Genomic DNA, 21,746 nt, shown 5'->3' on the forward strand with positions numbered 1-21,746 from the left:
GCAGTTCAACTTCTTCACTGCAGAACATCTCAGAAATTTTAAAGTGGAAATTGGACTGTGACTCCCGAAGAGAAAAATAACCAAAGGAAGAATTTTCTAAACTTAATTGCTCACAGGAATTCGCTCACTTTTTTCCACAGACTGCTGTGTGAAATGAATGTTCCACAGAATATTTTGGAAAATGATGCTCTACCCTGATCTAAATACAAGGAAGTTGCTAACACAGGCTGTAGAATCTTACTGGCTTTTCTTCATTCCCACATTCTGCTAAGAAAGCCTGTATATGATCCCTGACAAATCCAAGTGAACTAAAGAAGATAACTTCTGTGATCTATAAATTATAATTTTTTTGCTATATTTTATAAAGTAAGCTGAAGAAAAACTTTTTCCCTCGTTTACACCTAACTATACAAAATAAAAATAAAAAAGACAACTTTTAAGACTCATCCTGGGCCCTCTTGAATGGCCAATCTTAATTCTGTTTTCCAGCTGACTTTATGCCATCTAATGAGACATAAAGATGGATGATAGATCTATAAATGTACTCTTTTCTCTCTGAATATACTGTGGTACTAAAATATCAAACCTCCATGTACTGCAGCTCATTACCACATAGATTTGCTTATAAAAATGAAAGAGAATGAAGCTAAAAATTCATCATTAATGGTTTGTTGTATAAAAATTAGTGTTACAGAGAGCATTTCTCCTTAGGACCAACATGATAGGCTGTAGAAGAATTTCTGGCAAATACAAAAATTCAGTTAAACTTTTTAACCTGTACACATTTTAAGAGGCTACTTCTATCAATCAATATTAATTGAGGGTGACAGTGCATATAGAGTTATCAAGCAGCATGGGGCTTAGAATTATAATTTAACTCTGATTTCTGATTTCAGGAAGCTGTGTTTCATGGGGGAGAAAAGATAGACACAATTGCAAATAGCATATTCACTGTCAATTCATACTTCTCTCCAGTATATTAAATGTGCACTAATATACTCATCATTTTTTTTTCATTTCTGAAAGTAGATTGACTATTTTTGAAAAATAAACATTTATTCCTCTTTAAAATTAATAGACTATTATAAACTTTTATAATCTGAGTCTTGAAGTTTTAAAAGTAACTTCTGATTTATTTAATTAGCTAATATAATTAACAAACACTGAATTTTCTAAATGATAAATTAAGCAATCATTGTCTTGGTCTAGCTTTCAAGTGATTCTGACATTCAAATCATAATATAAATAATAGATGAATGAGCCAAACAGCAGTAGCAATGTGCTTTAAAAGAAAACTACTTAAACAAATTTCCATACAGGTGTTTAGGCAAAAATGGAGTTTGTCAACAAAAATTAGAAAAAAAATTTAGAAGTTTCACTATGTTTTGTTCCATATGTGTTTATACATGTATAAACATCTGGATGTCTAGAAATGTTAGGCATTAATGTTTCACTTTGGAATGGTTTTATATATCTAGTTCAATGAGTACCAACATATTATAGAGATTTATTAATGATTGCACTTGGTTAAGGGTAAGCTAAGTTTTAATGCTGTTTGTAAAAGGAAAGAATGATGCTGGTTTTTTAAATGACAGATGGAAAAAAATTAAGGCAAAATGCTGAAATTTGGTGACAACAGCCTCAGGGCTAGTGGGGGGAATAGGCTATATTCTGCTTCCTTTTGAGAGGTTATGGGTTTGCAATGTACCCCAGCTTCAGTGGTTTTGAAATATCTGCCCTTCACCCCACCCTCCATCAATCATAGCCATAGCTATATTATGGTTCTAGAAGTTTGAAGGACTTGAAAAGATGTTAGTGAGTCTGGATTCAGAGTGCTACAGGTATGACCCAGAGCCAGGCCTGTCAGGACCTCAGGGTAACAATAATTTCCTACTCTTACCTGATCTCAAAGTATTTACAGCAGATAATAAAAGTCAAATGTGGTGTGAGAGTTGTTTAGTTTTCAAATTCACTTCCTGCCATTTAAACCCCATGTTCAATGCAAGCAAATAACAAGTAAGGAGTAAGGGAGGACTGATATTTTTCAGATTGATTAATTGGAGGACAGTAGAAAATCCGATATCCTAAAAACATTCTCTCTGGTCACTGACACATGGTAACATTTCTTCCATTATATTTTACTGTTATTTTTTATTCCAAAAGAATTGGCAATAAAAATGTATGCATATTTACAGATATGGATATTCTGGAGTCTGGTAAAAATGTTTCCTATTTTGGAGGACAAGTTAAGGCATTTCTCACAAAGGAGAGTTGAGAGCAGTGGGATAGATTACAGGTACTTTGATGGATAATGTTTAGAGAATCAATCCAGTTGTAAGAGGAAGTTTGAGTGACTACAAAAAGTTAATTTAAATTTTAATCGAAATCTCATAGTTAGGTTTCTTTACTCTTGCATATATATTTTTAATAATGAGTTATATTTCCTCATTTTATTACTTAAATAAGAAGTTTAAGGTCAGTAAGCAATAGACATTAAAGTTTCATGTTTATTCAGAGTATACAGACCCTTTTCTCCTGTGGTATCGGACCAAGTGTTATGGTTGATATTGGGAGAAAAGAAACCTCAAGATGAAATACATTTCAAATGTAGTATAATTGATATAACACTTGCATCATGCTTCAAATAAAATTTGGAAGAGAGAATTTCTCTGTGAAAGGTAATGAATTACTGTTTGGTGATAAAATTACCTCATTGTAAGATAAAATATTCATTCATTTAAGAAGATTACTAGAAGCCTATTTTTCTATTATAACTATCTTCAGGTAGTGTGAGGCAAAACGACTTGTGCTTCTCAATATATATCATTTAATTTCTAATATAGAAAAAAATTTAGCAACTTAATGTAGTTTTAGTCATACAATTTTATATTTCTTTCTCCCATACCAAGACTTTGATTTTTCTAGTATAAGTTTCCTTAGTCTTGGATCTATAATAAAAGAATCCTCTGGACTTTTATGCACTGTGGTAAATGTTCATGTGCATTTTTTTCTGGGTAGGGTATCCCGGGTTTCATCTAGCTCTCAAAATGTCTTCCAAGTGATCAGTGATACATGTGAGTATAAGAAGTACTATAGAAAATATAACTCATACAATATGTCCTTTTGACTTTATACAATGTTATAGCTCAATCCTTTTTTGGCAGGGGCGGGGGTGTTCCAGGGACTGAACTCAGGGGAACTTGACTACTGAACCACTTCCACAGCCTATTTTGTGTCTTATTTAGAGACAGGGTCTCATTCAGTTGCTTAGTGCCTTGCTTTTGCTAAGGCTGGCTTTGAACTTGTGATCCTCCTATCTCAGCCTTCCAAGCAGCTGGGATTATAGGCATGCACCATTGCGCCTAGCTATGATAGACAATTCTTAATGCCATCACTAGCCACATGCCATTTAACAATACTACATGGCTATTCTACTATGGGCTCATTTTTTTTTTTGGAAGGCAAATATTAAGGGCCCTGAGATTCCATTAAACCATTGGAATAAGGTGAGAACTGTTGGCTGACAATTTAATTCTTTTCTATGCCCCTCCTTATCCTGTATTTAAAGAAAACATCTCCCTAAATGTTAGCATTATTCAAAAATATTCATTAATTCATACACTCAGAATTTCTAACAAATCAAATGAATTCAAAAAGTATTAATGACATATTTGGGAAATTTATTAAATAATTTCGACTACATATTTATTAAATTATGAGATAGTGTTATACACTGAGATCTATAAAAATTATATATGCTTAAGGAAGATGAATTTTTTTTATTTAATCATCAAAGAGTAATTTATTCATGTGTGCATATGTGTATGTGGGTGGGTGGGGGAATAGGACATGTTTGTCCAGCAGCCGATTCCTTAAGTACAAAGCATAGCAAAGCTAAATTCAAATAGTCCACTATTCAAGGCATTTAACCCCCCAAAAAGCATGTGGCAGAAAATGTAACTAAGGTATAGCTACTTACCACAGCAAAATGATGCTACCATATAATAATAAAAAAAAGAATAATTCTGGTCTGGTATTGCCTTTCCTTGTCATGCAAATTTGAGCTGTTAAATAACTTCTATGTGACTTAATTCTTTAATCTGAAAAATAATAATAATGTCAGCATCTTGTAATATGAGCATTAAATGATCTAATATCTATAAAGTATTTTTTAATTGATTGTTCAAAACATTACAGAGCTCATGATATATCATCTTTCATACATTTGACTCAATTGGGTTTTGAACTCCCATTTTTACCCCAAATACAAATTGCAGAATCACATCGGTTATACACTCACATTTTTACATAATGGCATATTAGTGACTGTTGTATTCTGCTACCATTCCTATCCCCTACTATCCCCCCTCCCCTCCCCTCTCCTCCCATCTACCCTCTCTACCTCCTCTGCTGTTGTTCGATTCTCTCCCCTTATTTTTTCCCTTCCCCTTGCCCCTCACAACCTCTTATAATTTTATGTATCATTGAAGGTCTCCTACCATTTCCATATGCTTTCCCTTCTCTCTCCCTTTCTCTCCCCCCATTCGTCTTTGTTTACTGTTAGTCTTTCCCTCATGCTCTTCCTTCCTGTCCTGTTCTTAGTTGCTCTATTTATATCAAAGAAGACATTTGGCATTTGTTTTTTAGGGATTGGCTAGCTTCACTTAGCATAATCTGCTCTAATGCCATCCATTAAGGAAGATGAATTTTAAGGGAAAGCAGGATTTTGCTATTTTCCTTTAAAATTTAAAACTATTTAGCTCATTTGTCAATTTTACATTGGACCTGGATAATTTATATATATACATATGCACATATATGTGTATATATATGTGTGTGTGTTTGTATATATATACACATATGTTTGTGTGTATATATATTAGTTGTAGATGGACACAATGCCTTTTATTCATTCATTTATTTTATGTGGCATTGAGAATGGAACCCAGTGCCTCACATATGCTTGACAAATCCTCTACCACTGAGCCACAACTCCAGCCCCTGGATTCTGAAGAATTTTTAAATGTTAAGAGAGTATTTTCCTTTAAAATTTATCCCTGGGGCTAGGGTTGTGGCTCATTGTAGTGCGCTTGCCTAGCATGCATGAGGCACTGGGTTTGATTCTCAGCACCACATACAAACAAATAAAATAAAGGTCCATCAACAATTAATTAAAAAATAAATCAATAAAATTCAGCCCTGTTAAACATATGCAAAAAATCAAATGCTGAATGTTTTCTCTGATATAAGGAGGCTGATTGATAGTGGGGTAGGGAGGGGGAACATGGGAGGAATAGAGGAATTCTAGATAGGGCAGAGGGGTGGGAGGGAAAGGAAGGGGAAAGAGGGTTAGAAATGATGATGGAATGTGATGATCATTATTATCCAAAGTACATGCATGACGACATGAATTGGTGTCAACATACTTTATATACAACCAGAGATATGAAAAATTGTGCTGCATGTGGGTAATAAGAATTATAATGCATTTTGCTGTCATTTATTTTTTTTTAAATCAATAAAAAAGAAGATATTAAATTCTGTTAAGTTAAAGTCATAAAAATATAGCAAGACATGAAGTTACAATTATACCATGTTTAAATTATTGGTCTTTCCCTATCCTTATAAGAAAACATACCTAAACAAGCCATTGTAATTTGAGAGAGAAAAGGAAAGATAGAAATAAGGAAGAGAGGAAACAAAATGAAAGACAAAATACTTAAGATAACATTGAATCACAGTATATCTGTGAAATTTAATGCAAAAATAATTAGCTTTATTTGAATGTGGTTTGAAATTTAAGCCAATTTTCCAATCTGTACAATTAGAATCAGGAATCAAAGATGAGAACAAGAGGCAACAGTGGAACTTTAGCTGATAGGAGAGATCCAAAGGGCCAGGAGGAAAAGAGAGCAGGACCTGTGAGAGTACACCAGGTTCAGGGGTCCCAAAGGTGAGTGAGAAGAAGCCCTGGAATACAGGTGAACACAGAGAAAACTGGTAAGGAAGTCAGGTGGGAAGAGTTGAGTGATGTACAGACACATAGAGACAGAGAGATGGGCGTCACCTTAATGTCTAAAATACTCCAGAGATTCCCTATGTCACCCTGGATTCTCAGTGTAGTTAGTTCTCTGCAAAGCTCTGTATAACTGGTTTCCCTACCCTCCATATTTCTTTGTCTCTCCCACACCCACCCCACAGAAAATACACCATTTCCCTCCACCCTTTCCAAAAGGTATAAGATACCATTTAAATGTATAATTGTTTTTACAGGTAAGAAGATCCTAAAGGTTCAGAATGGTAATTTCAAAGAGAAAGTGCTTGAGGAAAAATAATTGTTTTGGTTATTGTCTCAGTCCTTCTTTTCCTTCTGCAGTCTAGTTTCTGATGCATTTTAATGCAGTGTACCATTAACCACGGCTACTAACACTGAGAAGGACTATGCTGTAACATAAGGAGCATCAGCTCCTTTCTGGCAATCTGTAATTCCAACTCACATTATTTTTATGCTTCTACTCATACCACAGGAGTTCTTCACATACGACATATCTATGTTTAAAATAAGTGTAAAGTTCTTTCACTAGTGCATTGATACTATGAAAATCAGAAGGAAGAAGCATGAAGGAGGTCCTGACAAAACAGTCATAAAAATATTTTTGAAGTGTCTAAGAATTTGCAAGAAAAACTGCACCTGCTTCACCACTAAAAATAACATTGCCGAATACTTCCTGAATGATATTGAGTCCAAACTTTTCTATAGGCATTATAGGATGATATAAATATGAAGGCACCTAACGCTAAGTACAGAACCATAACCTCCACTGAGTGACTTCCTCAGTCCTTCCCAATATGGTATTAGTGATCTTGTAGCATCTGGGCCTTCACATTTTGAAAATTAACCTGATGAGGAGGTAGGCATCCAGTCCATATCTCTTGTCATCCACACTGATAGCTTGTTGGTAAAATGAGGGTTATATTTTACTAGTGGTTTTCAGAGGACCTTCTTTAAGAGCTCAATGTCTCTGAAAATTCCTTCAGGTACTGGCAAAAATCGAAATAATTACAGGCATGGTGGTGCATGCCTGTAATCTAAACTGGGCAGGCTGAGGCAAGAGGATTGTAAATTCAAAGCCAGCCTCAGCAACTTAGCAAAGCCCTAAGAAACTTCCCAAGATCCTGTCTTAAAATAAAATATAAAAAAAGGCGGGGGTTTTCTCAATGGATAAGCACCCCTGGGTTCAATCTCCAGAATCAATCAATCAATCAAATAAAGAAACATAAAATATTTTCAAGCCTCTCCCCAACTATTAATATTTAAACAACATTGCAAAATTGTTCTGAACTTAAAAATTCCTTCTAGTTCTGCAATTTTATAAGTAACTGAATATAAGCATGAAAATATAAGCTTTTACATGGTAAAAGTTTCCTGTGACAAAGAGGTCTGAACTTGATGCCAGTGAAGCAGGGTATCTAAATAAGTTTTGGAAACAAGATGATCTTTTTTCATAAGTTTAATAATGCCATTCATATAGGGGTAATATGTGTTTTGAAATGTTTTAGTTAGAGTATCTAACTTCTACCATAAGGGTTACTCCCTTTTTATCATAAACTTGTGCACTTACTCCCAAATTGCTCATATTAGCAACTCAGCATACTTCTTTAAATCAAGAATGCTTCTTATTCAGTGGGTGTCTTTTGTATTTAAAACTGTGTCTGGGGTAGGGCAATATCCATATTTCACAGGGGACTAGTTTACTCAGTGAGTGTAGATATTAACTGGTTTAAGGAGAATTGTCATATGCATGATATTTGTGGGAGATTCTTGTTTCTCCTTCAAAAGAAATTTCCTCTGATTATAATATCTATCCTTGCTTAAAAGTATTCTTCTAAAGCTTCACAAATTCCTCAAATAACAAGAAAATTAGAAATGAGAAGGAAAGGGCAGAGAGGAGTAAAATGTAACTCATCTTGGGAAAATATGCAATAGCAGATGGTGTTTTCTATCCGTTCTGGGTGCCCTGGGTACCAGACAAAACCAGCAAGACAGGGTGAGATTATTACAAGAATCTGTGAGGTCAAATTTTTTGTGACCGAAACAAAGATAAATACTAGTTGGAAAATGTGAAGTCCCAGATGAGAAACGTGGTGGAAACAAATCATGTAGAGTCTCTTAAAACTGTAAAATTCTATTAATCTTGTTATAAGACACAATGGAAATGTCCATATTTTAGCAGCCAACCCCTAAAATTCTGAACTTCAGAACAAAGAAAATGAAGTGAACAAAGAATATCTGAGACATAGTAGCAATCCAAAAGTAAGCAGATTTTCAAAAAAATCACGATTGACTCATTATGTAAATAGAAATGCTGTAAGTGATGATTTTCTTTATACAAGCACAGTACCATATCGCCCTGTCACGACACATGACTAAATCGGTCAGGGTCACTCCAAGTGAATTTGGGGACTAAATAAAGATACAGACACAGAAAGTACCTTTTTTGGGGGGTTCAGTGACCGCTTCTCACCCTCAGCTCCCACAATGGGGACAAGGCAGGCAAGAAAGAGAGGGAGGAGCACATTCTGAACTCATTTATTGGGAAGAAGCCATTCAAATGAGGGAAGGGGTCAGGTTCAGGGGGTTGAGTCTAGCTTCCTGATGTCTTACCATCAGCAGATTGACTGACATCTTGGAGGACCATGCCCATCTCAAGTGCTGTGTGGGTATCATAAGCAGAGTGAGCGAAAAGGACACATATTTTGCCAGCACAGAGAAGCAAGGTCAGTCCAGTCCACTTTGTGTGCTCAGTGCTCATAATTTACAATACAAACAGCCCATGGCTGGCCCACCACATATATAGCTCCTGTCCAGAATGACTCCCGACATTGCCCCAGTGATTCAGTAATCAAACATGGTATCACTGCCATCCTTATACAACCACTATTCACATTTCAATCTCACAACATGTTGTTAAAAGAAAGAATTGTTATTGATAGATTTGTAAGTTAAATGAATGCTCAGGTTACATAATAATTTACCATAATATTTATATCATTAAATAATAGCCTCCATTACTATATATATATATATATATATATATATATATATATATATATATATATATCGATTTGACTTTATCTGTGTAAAACATACAGAAAAACCTATGTACCTCTATGATTTTATAGAGGTAGATGTCTGGTGAATAAGATGCTTTTTCTCTTATAGAATATTACATTATTTGATTTAGATTATATAATTTCTGATTTGAACAGCACAGTCAGTATTTTAGAAATGGCATATGATATATAACCAATAAAATTTAAAATTTTTGGTACCTACAAAATTACTTTGGAAGTTTTTCTATAGGCTAAATACAAAGAGAACTCAGTAAACTAACTTAGTTTTGCAAGGAAGATAGTGAATTGAATGTAGGTCCTTTACTTTTCCTTATTATTCTTACATAATCAATGTTGTCATTTAGGTCCAACAGAAGCTGGGATTCTCAGAAGCTTGTACACATGACTGGTTTCTGGGAGGTCTAGGTAAGATAAGTGACAGCAAAGGCTTTTACTCCCTCTGAGTGCAGTGAAAGAAGAAAGACCAGCTCCAGAACATCACAGAATGGTAATGGTAGAGTGAATATTTGGGAGAGTTTGGGTTACAATAATTTATACTCCAACCATGTACAAATTTGACACAGACCATCTTGGGCCTGCCTATTATCTCTGGCCAGAATAAAGCCAAAAAGTACCTGAGTAAGTAGACTGCCAAATCTAGAAGAGTTCAAGCAGACTGAAGAAAAAGGATGTGCTTTTTCAGGTTTTTCATTAAGGTTAATTATTTATTTATTGTGTGTGTGCCTGTGAGGTGCTGGGAACTGAATCTATGGCAATGTGTGCTTTACCACCGAGCTAGAATCTCCACGCATTTTACTTTTTATCTTACTTTTAAATTTTGAGACACGGTCTCTCAACATTGCCCAGGCTGGCCTTGAACTTGCAAGCCTCCTGCCTTAGCCTCCTGAGTAGCAGGGATTCCAAACGTGCACCACAGTACCCAGCATAACCATTGATGGCCTCCAAGACTCTTTATTTTGAATCTTTGTGGGAAGACTGCTCCATTTTTACTACTCTAAAGGACAAGTGCCACTAAAGGTGCCTAAAAAAACAGACTCAAAATTAAGAAGGAAAAACAACAGAAGAAAGAGCAGCCAGAGAGCAAGAGCCATTGGAAAACCTGCCCAAGGTAATAATGCTGCTAGAGGGAACAGACAGAGACCCAAATGGGGAAAACAAAACAAAACCAACCAACCAAACAAAAAACCTGAAGATAGAGCTAAGACAATACAGTTACGGTATTTCCTGAAAAAACAAAACCAAACTAAAGAGTGAGCAGTGTATCTACATGATTTCCCATTTAAACAACTCAGGAGGATGGAAAGAGCATCCTCACAGTTGTGTCCTGGATTTGTGGCTCAGCAGACTGTGCAGAAGGATTGCCAAGCAAAACAATGAGTTAGAATCAGTAGACAAACACAAGTGGAAGAAAGATCCAGGGGATGTCCCATGTGAAAGGAGTTACAAAAGAAGAAAACAGAAAGTTTAAGAAAGGAAAATAGGCATCAGGGAGAGAATTTCTCTGACAGACTAATGCTACCCAATTGAAGAGGTAACAATTTCCAGGAAGGGCCAATGAGAAGAGAGCCAGAGCTGAGCTCACATCCCTATCGTAATATCCTACTGGAGAAGCCAACAGTAAACAAATAAGTAATTAACTTATAGAACAAAGCTGATCTATAACACCAGAAGCAGGAAGATAGTAAAGATTCCTGAGACAAAAGTGCATAGCAGCAGCTTTCAGCTCCAAGTAAAAAACCAAGTCAATTGAGGATCTGCAGCCATCCACCAAAGAGCCCATCAGAGGAAACTATTTGAAATGAAGATTCAAACAAAACAAGCCAATCAGATGATTCTAGAACTAGTTTTACAGCATGTCTTACAATTTCACATCATCTCCAAGTCTATCATACATGACCATTCACCAAGCTCTGGGATCAGTCTGAGCTGGTGTGGAGAAAGGTAGAAGGAGATTAATGAGAGGACCACACTGTCTTTCCCCACTGCTATCCCCATGCCATAAATTTCAGCCTAAGACTGTAACAGCGAGGTAGGAATTAGAATTGGATGTGAAATTGAAAGTATTAATTGGAAATAACTCAGCTTCTTAATACCTGCATGGCCTAAATTGAGGCTCTTTTTAAAGAAATGAGTGGAACACTGTGTAATTTGTTCAATACATGATTCAGAATAAGAAAAGATGGGTGGGGAAGTACTATAGTGGTAGAGAGCTTGCCTAGCATACATAGGTAACTCTCTTGGATCCAACCCAGAACTTAAAATAAAACTCATTGTTTGTACCATATTGGGTAAAAAAGTACAAATCATCCAGTAAAACCTGTGCATGTGGTGTAAAGCATTGTTGTGTATGTGTGTGGATGATGTGGATGGATCTCTCTCTCTCTCTCTCCCCCCCCCCCTCTCTCTCTCTCTCTCTCTCTCTCTCTCTCTCTCTATATATATATATATATATATATATATATATATATATATATATATAATCTCATTACATTACCCAGAGAAATTGGGCAGAACAAGCAGAAAAGGAACAGCACCAACAATAATAACAAAGAACATAAAGATTAAAGATGAGATGGAAGATACATTTCTTTGGGGATTTTCCAAGTTCTCTGGATATCTAGTTTAAATGCTGTTCAGAGAATCCAATGCATTTTCCATTGTAGCTTGCTGAAAGGAGTTTCAGAGCAGTAAAATGAGATCAGTTAATCAAGGAAGGGCAATTCAAAATAAGCTTACATTGTATCTTAAGTAGCTGCAAATTAGCTCTTTAAAAAGTAAGAACTAATTGCTAGAACAGAAGTTGAAGACACATTTCAGAAATACATAATCTTGCAAAAGTAATCAGTTTCATAATGTGTTATTGCCTGTAAGTTTTTGGTGGCCTTTTAACATTTTCCATGTGAAATACAATCTTTGACCAGGGGGTCATTAATACCTTTAGGAAGCTATCTCTCCATCCCCTACCTCCCTCTTCTCTTTCTGTCTTATTGGATAACTGACCCATGTCTGTATGGTAATGGTCTTTGACAGCAATTACTTTTTATGGATATGAGAAATGTCATGTTTGGTTTGATCATTCTTGCCTACTGTGTCATCACCATCATCCTTATATAACCATCTTATTATCCAATATGGTCCCTCATCACCAATATTTTTCAAATAATTCTTGATAATCTTTGTACTCTGAATTTTAAAAAAAGTTTTCTTGTTTTAAAATTCTATTAGAATAGTGACTAATATAACACAAATTTCTAGGTTCGAGCTTGGCATATTATTTGGTGCTCAGAAATATTTGTTATATTAATTAGTATAAGTTTTTACTTATTTAAAATTATTTACAAAATGAAAATTATACACTTTCATGAATTATAATATTGCGGCACTTTTCTGACCCCTCCTTTTTAAAGTTTTACTAAATTCTTCAATAACCATGAGTTCATTTTAGCTGCTTCCATCTGTCAATGCATTTATGGTCGGTGTTGGCATATACAGGCACAGAATAAACATTCAGTAGATTTTCAAATATAAACTAAAATTTAATCTTCTAAAATATTTCTTGTACAAGAATCTTATAAATTTAAGACCTGAGAGTCTTGACTTGAAGAGCAAACTTGACCTTAGGTACAACCAATCTTTAACAATGCCAATAAATTCTTAGGGAATATTGCTAAGCCTGAACGTTAGGGACTACTTATAGAATTGTAAAAGCAGTTTCTTTTATTATAATATTAGCTAATGTGGAACAAATAACTGATCAAGTTAAAATTGAGGTACAGATAAAAATGGGAAGATGATTCTGGACATATAAAAAGCAACAAAAATTCTTGTAAAGAGCAGACTTGGGGATTTCAGAACTTGAGCAACTAGTGGGACCAGAGATGATTAGTGATAAATTGATTCATAACATCCTAACCATGGATTCATAAATTTCTCCCATCACTATGCAGTAAGCATTTAATTATCTGCACTGACTGGAAGTAAAACATACACACGCAGACACACACATGCACACACACTCACATACACGTTTATTCAGGTTTGTAGAAAAATCACACTCAAATGGTTATTTTACTCTTCACTGCTTCTTTTATCTGTCTTCCAGGTTATGTCAGTCAGTCAATTAGCAATGTGAAAGTGGTCTTGGATTTCCATAATAATATAATACTTATAGTTATTAGGTCTGTTATGGGAACTAATAATGATTTTAGTTACAATCCAAGACATATGTCTGAATTCCACTATAATTTTTGAGATATGAAGAAATGTTCACTATTAGATGAGTATAAATTTCTTTAAATAAAATCAGAATATGATCATAGTGCTACAGCAACACAGGAAACGTTTCTGAGAAGTAATAATTATATACATTCATGTGGCTTTGAGCTTACTTCCATCAGTTACCACACTATTAGAATATGGTTAATTACAAGAAAGAAAATGGAATTAATTGGTTTTCAAGATAGCAATATGAGGAAATTCTTGACAATATTTTAATAACCACAACACTTAAGGAGAGATATCCAGGTTATAGATTGGAGTTCCCTCACTGCATTGAACATTTTTTTTCAATACTGTAACTGATCTTTCTCCTGCTTGTAAGATGTTATTGCTGTAAGTGCTGAACTCCTTCCATAAACTAGTCAAAAACATATCTGCCAGCTCCTGCCTTTCAGATCTCACCATTTATCACTGTAAATTTGACTAGATTGTGGAATTTGTTTGACATTTTCTCCCCTATATATTCTCCTGCATAAAAGATTGATAAAATTACTACTTTTATCAAATTATAACATAAATTTCAGTGGTACATTTTAATACTTATCTTTTAAAACACTCGAAAAAAATTCAGCATATGAAAATCTAGAAATTCTTCCTAGACTGAAAACATCTGATTTTCTTTTCTATTTTCCTTACATACACTTATTTTCCTGTGTGATTGCTGTTTGTAATCAGTATCATTTTCCAATTATAGCATCGGCATTAGTCTTCAAGAGGAGAAAGCAAAGATGCCTTCTGTTGGCTTTTATCTTAAAGAAGAAAAAAAAAGATCTTACTTGCCCTCCATATCAAACTCTTGGTGGATTTCCTGTATGGAGTTCCAATGCCTCAACCTGAAAAAATACTCCCTAACTCCCCATTTCAAAAATCATGGTTATCAAGAAGATACACATACAATCAAATGAAAGAAAGAAAAAAAAACTGGAACAATCCATGTTTTTCTGTGTTGAACTGAATTAAAAGTCTTACAAATGATACTAGTAAAGGATTTACACAAATGTAAATCTTTACATAGGCTTAAATGATCTCTCTATCTTTTCCTAAAATTATACCAACCTCTGGTGGGGATCATTAGAGACTTGAGCTAGGCATGACAGATGCTTTTCAACCCTCATAATAGTAATCACTGCATAGCTTTGTGTACTGGGAAGATTATGAGTTTGGGACAGGGTTTAGTAAAAATAAATAGTGCAAGCTCTAAATTATATGAATAGCATAGTTATTGGTTAATGTATCAAAGTAATTTATATGTTATCTGTGATCTAAGCCTAATCTACTCTTCCTGCAGAAACTCCTTAACTTTTCTGTGAAAAGATAATAAAACACATTCAATGAGCAGAATTTCATTTAATGCTTCATCATTTCTAATCATGAGACAATGTATTCTATCTCAATTATGAATTAATAATTAAGCAATATAGTACAACTTGCTAATTTATTTTCATTGACGATGAGTCAGTCATCAGAAAAAATTAAATCACTGCCATTATTTTGAGGTAACCTGTTAAGTGGGGTTAAATGGGACTTTGAGGGCTGGGGATATAGCTCAGTTGGTAGAGTGCTTGCTTCGGATGCACAAGGCCCTGGGTTCACTCCCAAGCACCACCAAAAAAAAAAGTGGGGGGGATTTGTATTCAGGGAACCCTATAGGTTTTAAATAGACCCATTTACAAATTATGGTGTATATTTGTCACCCCAGAGTTGCACAAGACACAACCTGCATAACCATACCTGATAGTAAAGGTGTCTGAAATATAAAAGAAAGAAATAGCATAAAATATAACAATGACAATATTTCTTCACCTATTTACAACATACAGAGGGAAGTGCACTAATATTATTGAAGCATATATTAACTTAGGACTTAACATACCTTTTGTCTTTATTCACCACATAATTTATTTAATCATCCTAATCTGCATATTAAGACAAAATAACAACTGTAAGGAAAACTTTAGTATAGCACATCTCCAAAACATTAGAGATTTAACATTGGCCATGTTCAAATTAATAATGCCTTATCTATCGCTCGGTCACTCCACGTTTGATAAGGCTGTAGTGCCTGAATAGAGACCAAGAGGCTGTGAATTTTCCTCAGGGCAAGAATAATTCTTCAGTCTTAACAATTCATTTAAGTGCTAAAACTCAGTTGGTTTCCAATATCCTAAAGCATCCAGACATTTCACAAGGAGTTACCAGTTCTAAAGTTAGTGGTCTTAGATGAAGAAAACCCTTGGATTAAGGGCAAGTTGTAAATTTTATGTAACATATAAGAGGGAGAAGGTACAAAGCACTAACTATGGAAAGACTATTTTGCAGAATGAGATATCAATGGAATTTCTGAGTCCTGCCCTGCATTTGCCTTGCCTATCATTTTATAATAGATCTTATGGGCTTATAATTGTTTTAATTCTTTGTTGTGCTGTTTGTAAATGTAATTTTCAGCAATGCTAGAATTTATGAAGTTTGATATTTAATATTAGGAGAAACCTATATAATGAAGTGATTTCATATAATGAAAAAATGGGCAATTCATTTTTGTTCCTTATGGTTCTGGTGATGGCTGAAGTAGACAAACATCTACTTTACTTGGTGCTGAAGCAGCAAGGCAAATAGAAAAAAAATTATCAGGTAGAAGGACTTTCACTGATGGCAAGATTTATGAACATTGACAGAGTTATTAGTAGTCTTCATGATGTTTATATTCTAGCAAAGACATCAGCAATAAACAACTAAGTAAAACATACATAGAATATCTAAAGATGAAAAGATATTAATAAGTGAAGAGGCCGAGTGTGGTGGTGCACATCAATAATCCCAGTATCTCTGGAGGCCGAGGCAGGAGGATCACTAGTTCAAAACCAGCAACTTAGTCCCTAAGTAACTCAGTGAAACCTGCCTCTAAATAAAATACAAAAAATCAGGGTAGGGGTGTAGCTCAGTGGTTAAGTGCCCCTGGGTTCAATCAGTACCAAAGGGGTAGGGGGAAAAAACGAAGAGGGTTAGGGCGTGATGGGACAATAAATTGGAATGTTAACTAGGGTGGGCAGTGATACTGTGAACAAAATATAACAGGATGGTATGATAGAAGGTAACAGAGGCAGCCCTTTAGATTGTGTGGTTGAGGAAGAATTTCTTGCCACACTAACATCTAATGTGACTCCTTAATGATGAAAGATAGATGTGCCGACATTTTGGAGAAGAATCTTCAAAGGCCCTTAATGAGCAGTGGTCTTGGAGTGTTGGATGAACAAAAGCCAGTGTGCCGGAAACAAAATGAGGAGCAACTATGTACTGAGATGAAATTCCAGGCACAGGCAGTGAGATTGGCCAAGGGAAGGTTTTCATTCTTTATCAGGGTCTGTATATATGAGACATCTTGATTTGGGGTACCATTCCCCAAATGTGACTAAGACACTTATTTCATGGTGCTGAATGATGGGGATATAGCACTGATTAAGAGAGATGCCAGCCTTGTCTCACATATATATATATATATATATATATATATATATATATATATATATATATATATATATATCTGATGGAGAAGCTACAAGTGAAATTATTACAAGTATCATAAAGTCTGAGGTCTCAATATGAGATATGTCTTTGATGATTTTAATAAAGGAGGGTTGACTTAGCCAACAGCCTGAACCCAACATATATGCAGCAATGAAATACTAATTTGCCTAACATATTTTACTATATAAAGTTATTCCTAGATATTTCTATCTACTGTAACAGCAGACTACATTTTGAAAATAATTTATGGAGTGCTTTATAATGTTCTAAGTCTTTTCATATGCATTATTCTATTTAATATTCACAAAATCTGTGATAGAGGTCAATCAATTATAATTATCTTCATTTTAAAGATGAATAACTGAAGACCTGAGAATTTAAATGATTTATCTACATTTATGAAATGTGTCAGTAATATAAGCAGCCCTAGCCTTATTCTATATTATGCATATTACCAAAGGTCTGGTCTGAACTAAACATAGCAAAATTCCTTACTCAATATAGCACTAGGCATTTAGTTTGAAGGCAAAAGAAAGAGTGTACAGAACATCCTCATTCCTAAGAAACATGCATATATTTAGGAAGGTCTGCAGGTCTGTGTGCATATCGAGTTAAGGAATACTCAGATTGGTATCGGATTGTTCTATAACCTTGTCTTAACAAAAATTAATTTTTGAATTGGAAACATAAATCATGGCTAGTTCTTGATTTTTTTCATTCTGGAAATTCTCAGATTTTTTTTTCTTTTCCTATTCTCAAAATCAGTGCCAATCAATGAATCTCACCATTTTCTCTGAGTATATTACTTAGTTTAGAAATCCACAGTTTCTTCACCTCATAGATGAATCTTAGCCTACTGTCTTTCTCTCTGCAGAAGACTATCACACAGATGCAGACATTCCAGAAAACTTCACTCAGCATTCTCTCCTCATTATCTTATTCCCAGTTCTAAGCCCGATGCCAAGATTTCTATTTGAACGACTACCTCCTAGGATGCTAAATTGTCAACCTTTAGGAAACATCATTCTTTTAGCCTCCCTCTATTTCTTAGGAAATCAGTAGAAATTTCTAGTCAATCTGCAACTCTGAATTGGCTGCCTTACTAAATGAACATTCTCTATTGTTCTCACATAGAGGAGTGATATTTTATTTCTAATTTTTGCTTGAAGTCAATAAATACCTGCCTCTATTAATATTGATCATTTTGTACTACATTTTATAAAAAGACAGCACCTGGCATACTGTCACACAAAAATACACTTGCTATTTTAAAATATTATCATTGCCCTATTACAAATATCACATCTACTACTATCCCTATAAGTGTTTTCTCTGTTAATTATAAGTTGTCAAAAATACATGCCTAGTGATTAAGACACAATAAAAATGTATAACATCAATTATATATTTGGGCTTACAGGTTTATCTTATTCATCATGGCTGTGAATTAATGCATGGGTGCAATATACTGAAGATGAATACTGTGATCAAACCAGCAGTATGTGACGACATGCCAGTTCCCTTGCTAAGTGATGTTGGTGTCCTATTTATTATAGCTCTGTATCAACCCTATGGATAGTTTGCAATACAAGTGTCCTTCTAAAAAGTTCATGAAGATCAAAGGCCCATTTTTACATAGAAACCAAAGAGAAGCACTTTTGTAAAAAATAAAAACACTTACGGGAACCAGGAATTTTTTAATCTCTTCCAGTGCATGACTCATACGTGAATAAGCTTCCCCAGGAGGAGCAAACACTTCAATTAATACATGAAGTTCATCACTCAAGTGGGCATATTTGGCTTCCCCACTCTTCCTTAATTCTTCTTCCTGTGAAAGAGGTTATTTTTAGAAATACAAATCTACTCATTTTGCATTGATTTAACATTTACCGAGAATGACAAAAGGGCATAATATAAGCAAATTTTCCACAAGTAGAAAGAAACCCTGTGAGAAATAAAAATATGCTACAAACCATTTAAAGATTTTTAAAATGATTTTTGAGTGTTTCAGTGCTTTTAAAAGCCCTGACATAATTATGCATCTACAACAGATTTTAATCAGCTAAATGAAAATGCTCAACATCAGAAAACAAGTCACAGAAATGCCATTAACTCTTTCATGCACGTTGCTACATTTTGCAAGGAAAATATTTTTTTTTTGTGTGTGTGTCTAATGAATCGTATTTTGCAGATAATAAGCAGATTATTACAATGTTCCTTAAGAAAACTAAACTCTCTACTTTTTGAGAATTTATAGATTATTTGCTCATGATAAAAGGTACATAGGCAAAACCACGGCTTACCTCCCAGTCCCTGTTCCCATTGCCAAAGTAATCATTGAGCTTCGTGCCCACATGTTTTCTATCATTCAGTCATTCACTGCATTGTTTTGGTCAACAGGGGTATGTTAATAGAATGGTAGTTAAATATCATGTTGGCATTAATTCTGTGAGAGCTATGTAGCATCTTATTAACCAACAATATGATTTTCTTGGATAAGATTTGTTTTTATATGGTTCTGTGCTCAAGTCATTATTGAAACCTGATTAATTCAGTGTAAATGCAGAGCAAATCTGCATATTTATAAATGTATTTTTGTTCATGTGCACTAAGCATTTTTCACATATCATTTCTAATCACAATATCTTGCACATATTCACATATTACAGATTAGGAAAAAGAAAACTTAAGTAGCTTCAGCAAAGATCAGATTCAAAAAACATAGCTCATCCTGCAGCTAGGTTTGCATTTTTTTGAAATTTCAAAGGAGCAAAATTTGTTTAAAAAAGTTAACATAAACATTATTAATTATGTGTACCTTTCTTGTCCTCAACAGTTCTTAGTGAAACAATGAACACTTATTTCATTAAATTTCAAATTTCAAACACATAATTTTGTTTTCTTTGAAGATTAAATGGAAAAACCATATGAATATACCTAACCTGGATAAACAAAAGCAAATTTGCTTTTGATTTCATGGGTCAACTGTGTGACCCATGCTAATGTGAATGTGTATCTGACTAGAAATATACAGTGTTTGAGAACATGAAGGATCTGTGAAAGAGACAGGAAGGTGCTCTGCTGTGTGTGTGTGTGTGTGTGTGTGTGTGTGTGTCCTTCAACTCCTCAAATTTCACAGTAGGAGCACCTTTCAGACTCATAATCTACTCTCTACTTCCCTAAGAATACTTTCTCTCTTAGACTAGAACTTTTTAAAAATTTGCTCTTTCTAGATAAACATGACAGTAAAGTGTATTTTCACGCATTATATATACACAAAACAAGTACAACTTGTTCCAATTAGGATCTCCTTCTTGTGGCTGAGCATGATGTGGGGTTACACTGGTCGGATATTTACAAATAAGGATAAAGAAGTTATGTCCAATTCATTCTACTGACTTTCCTATTTCCATCCCCACTCCTGTCCCTTCATTCCCCTTTGTCTAATCCAATGAATTTCTATTATTCTTTAGTGATGTTTTGGGTTAGCGTCTTCTCTATCAGAGAGAAGAGTCTCCTTTTTTTTGGGGGGGGCAGGCTTATTTCACTTAGCATGACATTCTCCAGTTCCATCCATTTATAAGCAAACACCAAAATTCCATTCATCTTTATAGCTGAGTAATATTCCATTGTGTACATATACCACATTTCTTTTTCATTTTTTTCTTTTTTATTTATATATGACAGCAGAATGCATTACAATTCTTATTACATGTATATAGCACAATTTTTCATATCTCTGGTTGTATACATAATATATTCACACCAATTCGTGTCTTCATACATATACTTTGGATAATAATGATCATCACATTCCACCATCATTAAATACCCCATGCCCCCTCCCTTCCCATTTGACTCTTCTGCCCTATCTATAGTTCATCTATTCTTCCCATGCTCCATCTCCCTATCCCTTTTATGAATCAGCCTCCTTATATCAAATAAAACTTTTCATCATTTGGGTTTTTGAGATTGCCTAATTTCACTTAGCATTATTTTCTGTAACTCCATTTAACCTATAAATGCCATGATTTTATTCTCTTTTATTGCTGAGTAAGGGCACCTAGGTTGGTTCCATAGATTGGCTTTTGTGAATTTACCTGCTATGAACTTTGATGTGGCTGTGTTACTGTAGTCTCCTGATTTTATGTCCTTTGGGTATAAACCAAGGAGTAGAATAACCAGGCCAAATGGTGGCTCCATTCCAAGTTTTCTGAAGAAACTCCATACTGCTTTCCAGACTGGTTGCACCAATTTGTAGTCCCACCAGCAATGTATGAGTGTACATTTCCACCCACATCCTTGGCAATATTTATTGTTACTTGTATTCTTAATAATTGCCACTCTGACTGGAGATGGAATCTCAGTGTAGTTTTTTCATTTCTCTAATTGCTAGAGATGCTGAACATTTTTTTTTTCATATATATTTTTGACCATTCATGTTTCTTCTTCGATGAAGTGCCTGTTCAATTCCCTTGCCCATTTATTTATTGGGCTATTTGGAAATTTTGGTGTTAAGTTTTTTGAAATCTTTGTATGTCCTGGAGATTAATGCTCTATCTTTGATGCTGATGATTCTCTAGGCTCTCTCTTTTTACATTCTTGATTGTCAAACTAGAATTTTTGACTTAATGGTTTTTCTTAATGCCTGATTCTCAATTTGGGAAGGAGAATCAGCTTTGAATGAATGTACCATGAAGTGTAGTAAATATTTCTTTTCTCTTTAGGGCCTGCTGGGATGTAAGGTGCTTGTTAATTCAGAGGCCATCTTGGCATGAGTATAAATGCTAGAGTAGTGAATTCAGAGA

General features: G+C 34.6%; 1 protein-coding gene across 2 annotated transcripts in view; it reads right to left on the reverse strand.

The window, feature by feature from the left end:
- KHDRBS2 (KH RNA binding domain containing, signal transduction associated 2) overlaps positions 1-21,746 on the reverse strand; it is a 539,121-nt gene that overhangs the window by 238,539 nt on the left and 278,836 nt on the right. For both annotated transcript variants that reach the window (XM_081296525.1, XM_081296524.1), the window contains exon 4: positions 18,620-18,766. In XM_081296525.1, the coding sequence (XP_081152651.1) occupies positions 18,620-18,766 (147 nt within the window). The remainder of the gene's footprint in view (positions 1-18,619; positions 18,767-21,746) is intronic.

Source organism: Spermophilus citellus, assembly GCF_964194105.1.
Source record: "Spermophilus citellus genome assembly, chromosome: 5".
Classification (NCBI taxonomy): domain Eukaryota; kingdom Metazoa; phylum Chordata; class Mammalia; order Rodentia; family Sciuridae; genus Spermophilus; species Spermophilus citellus.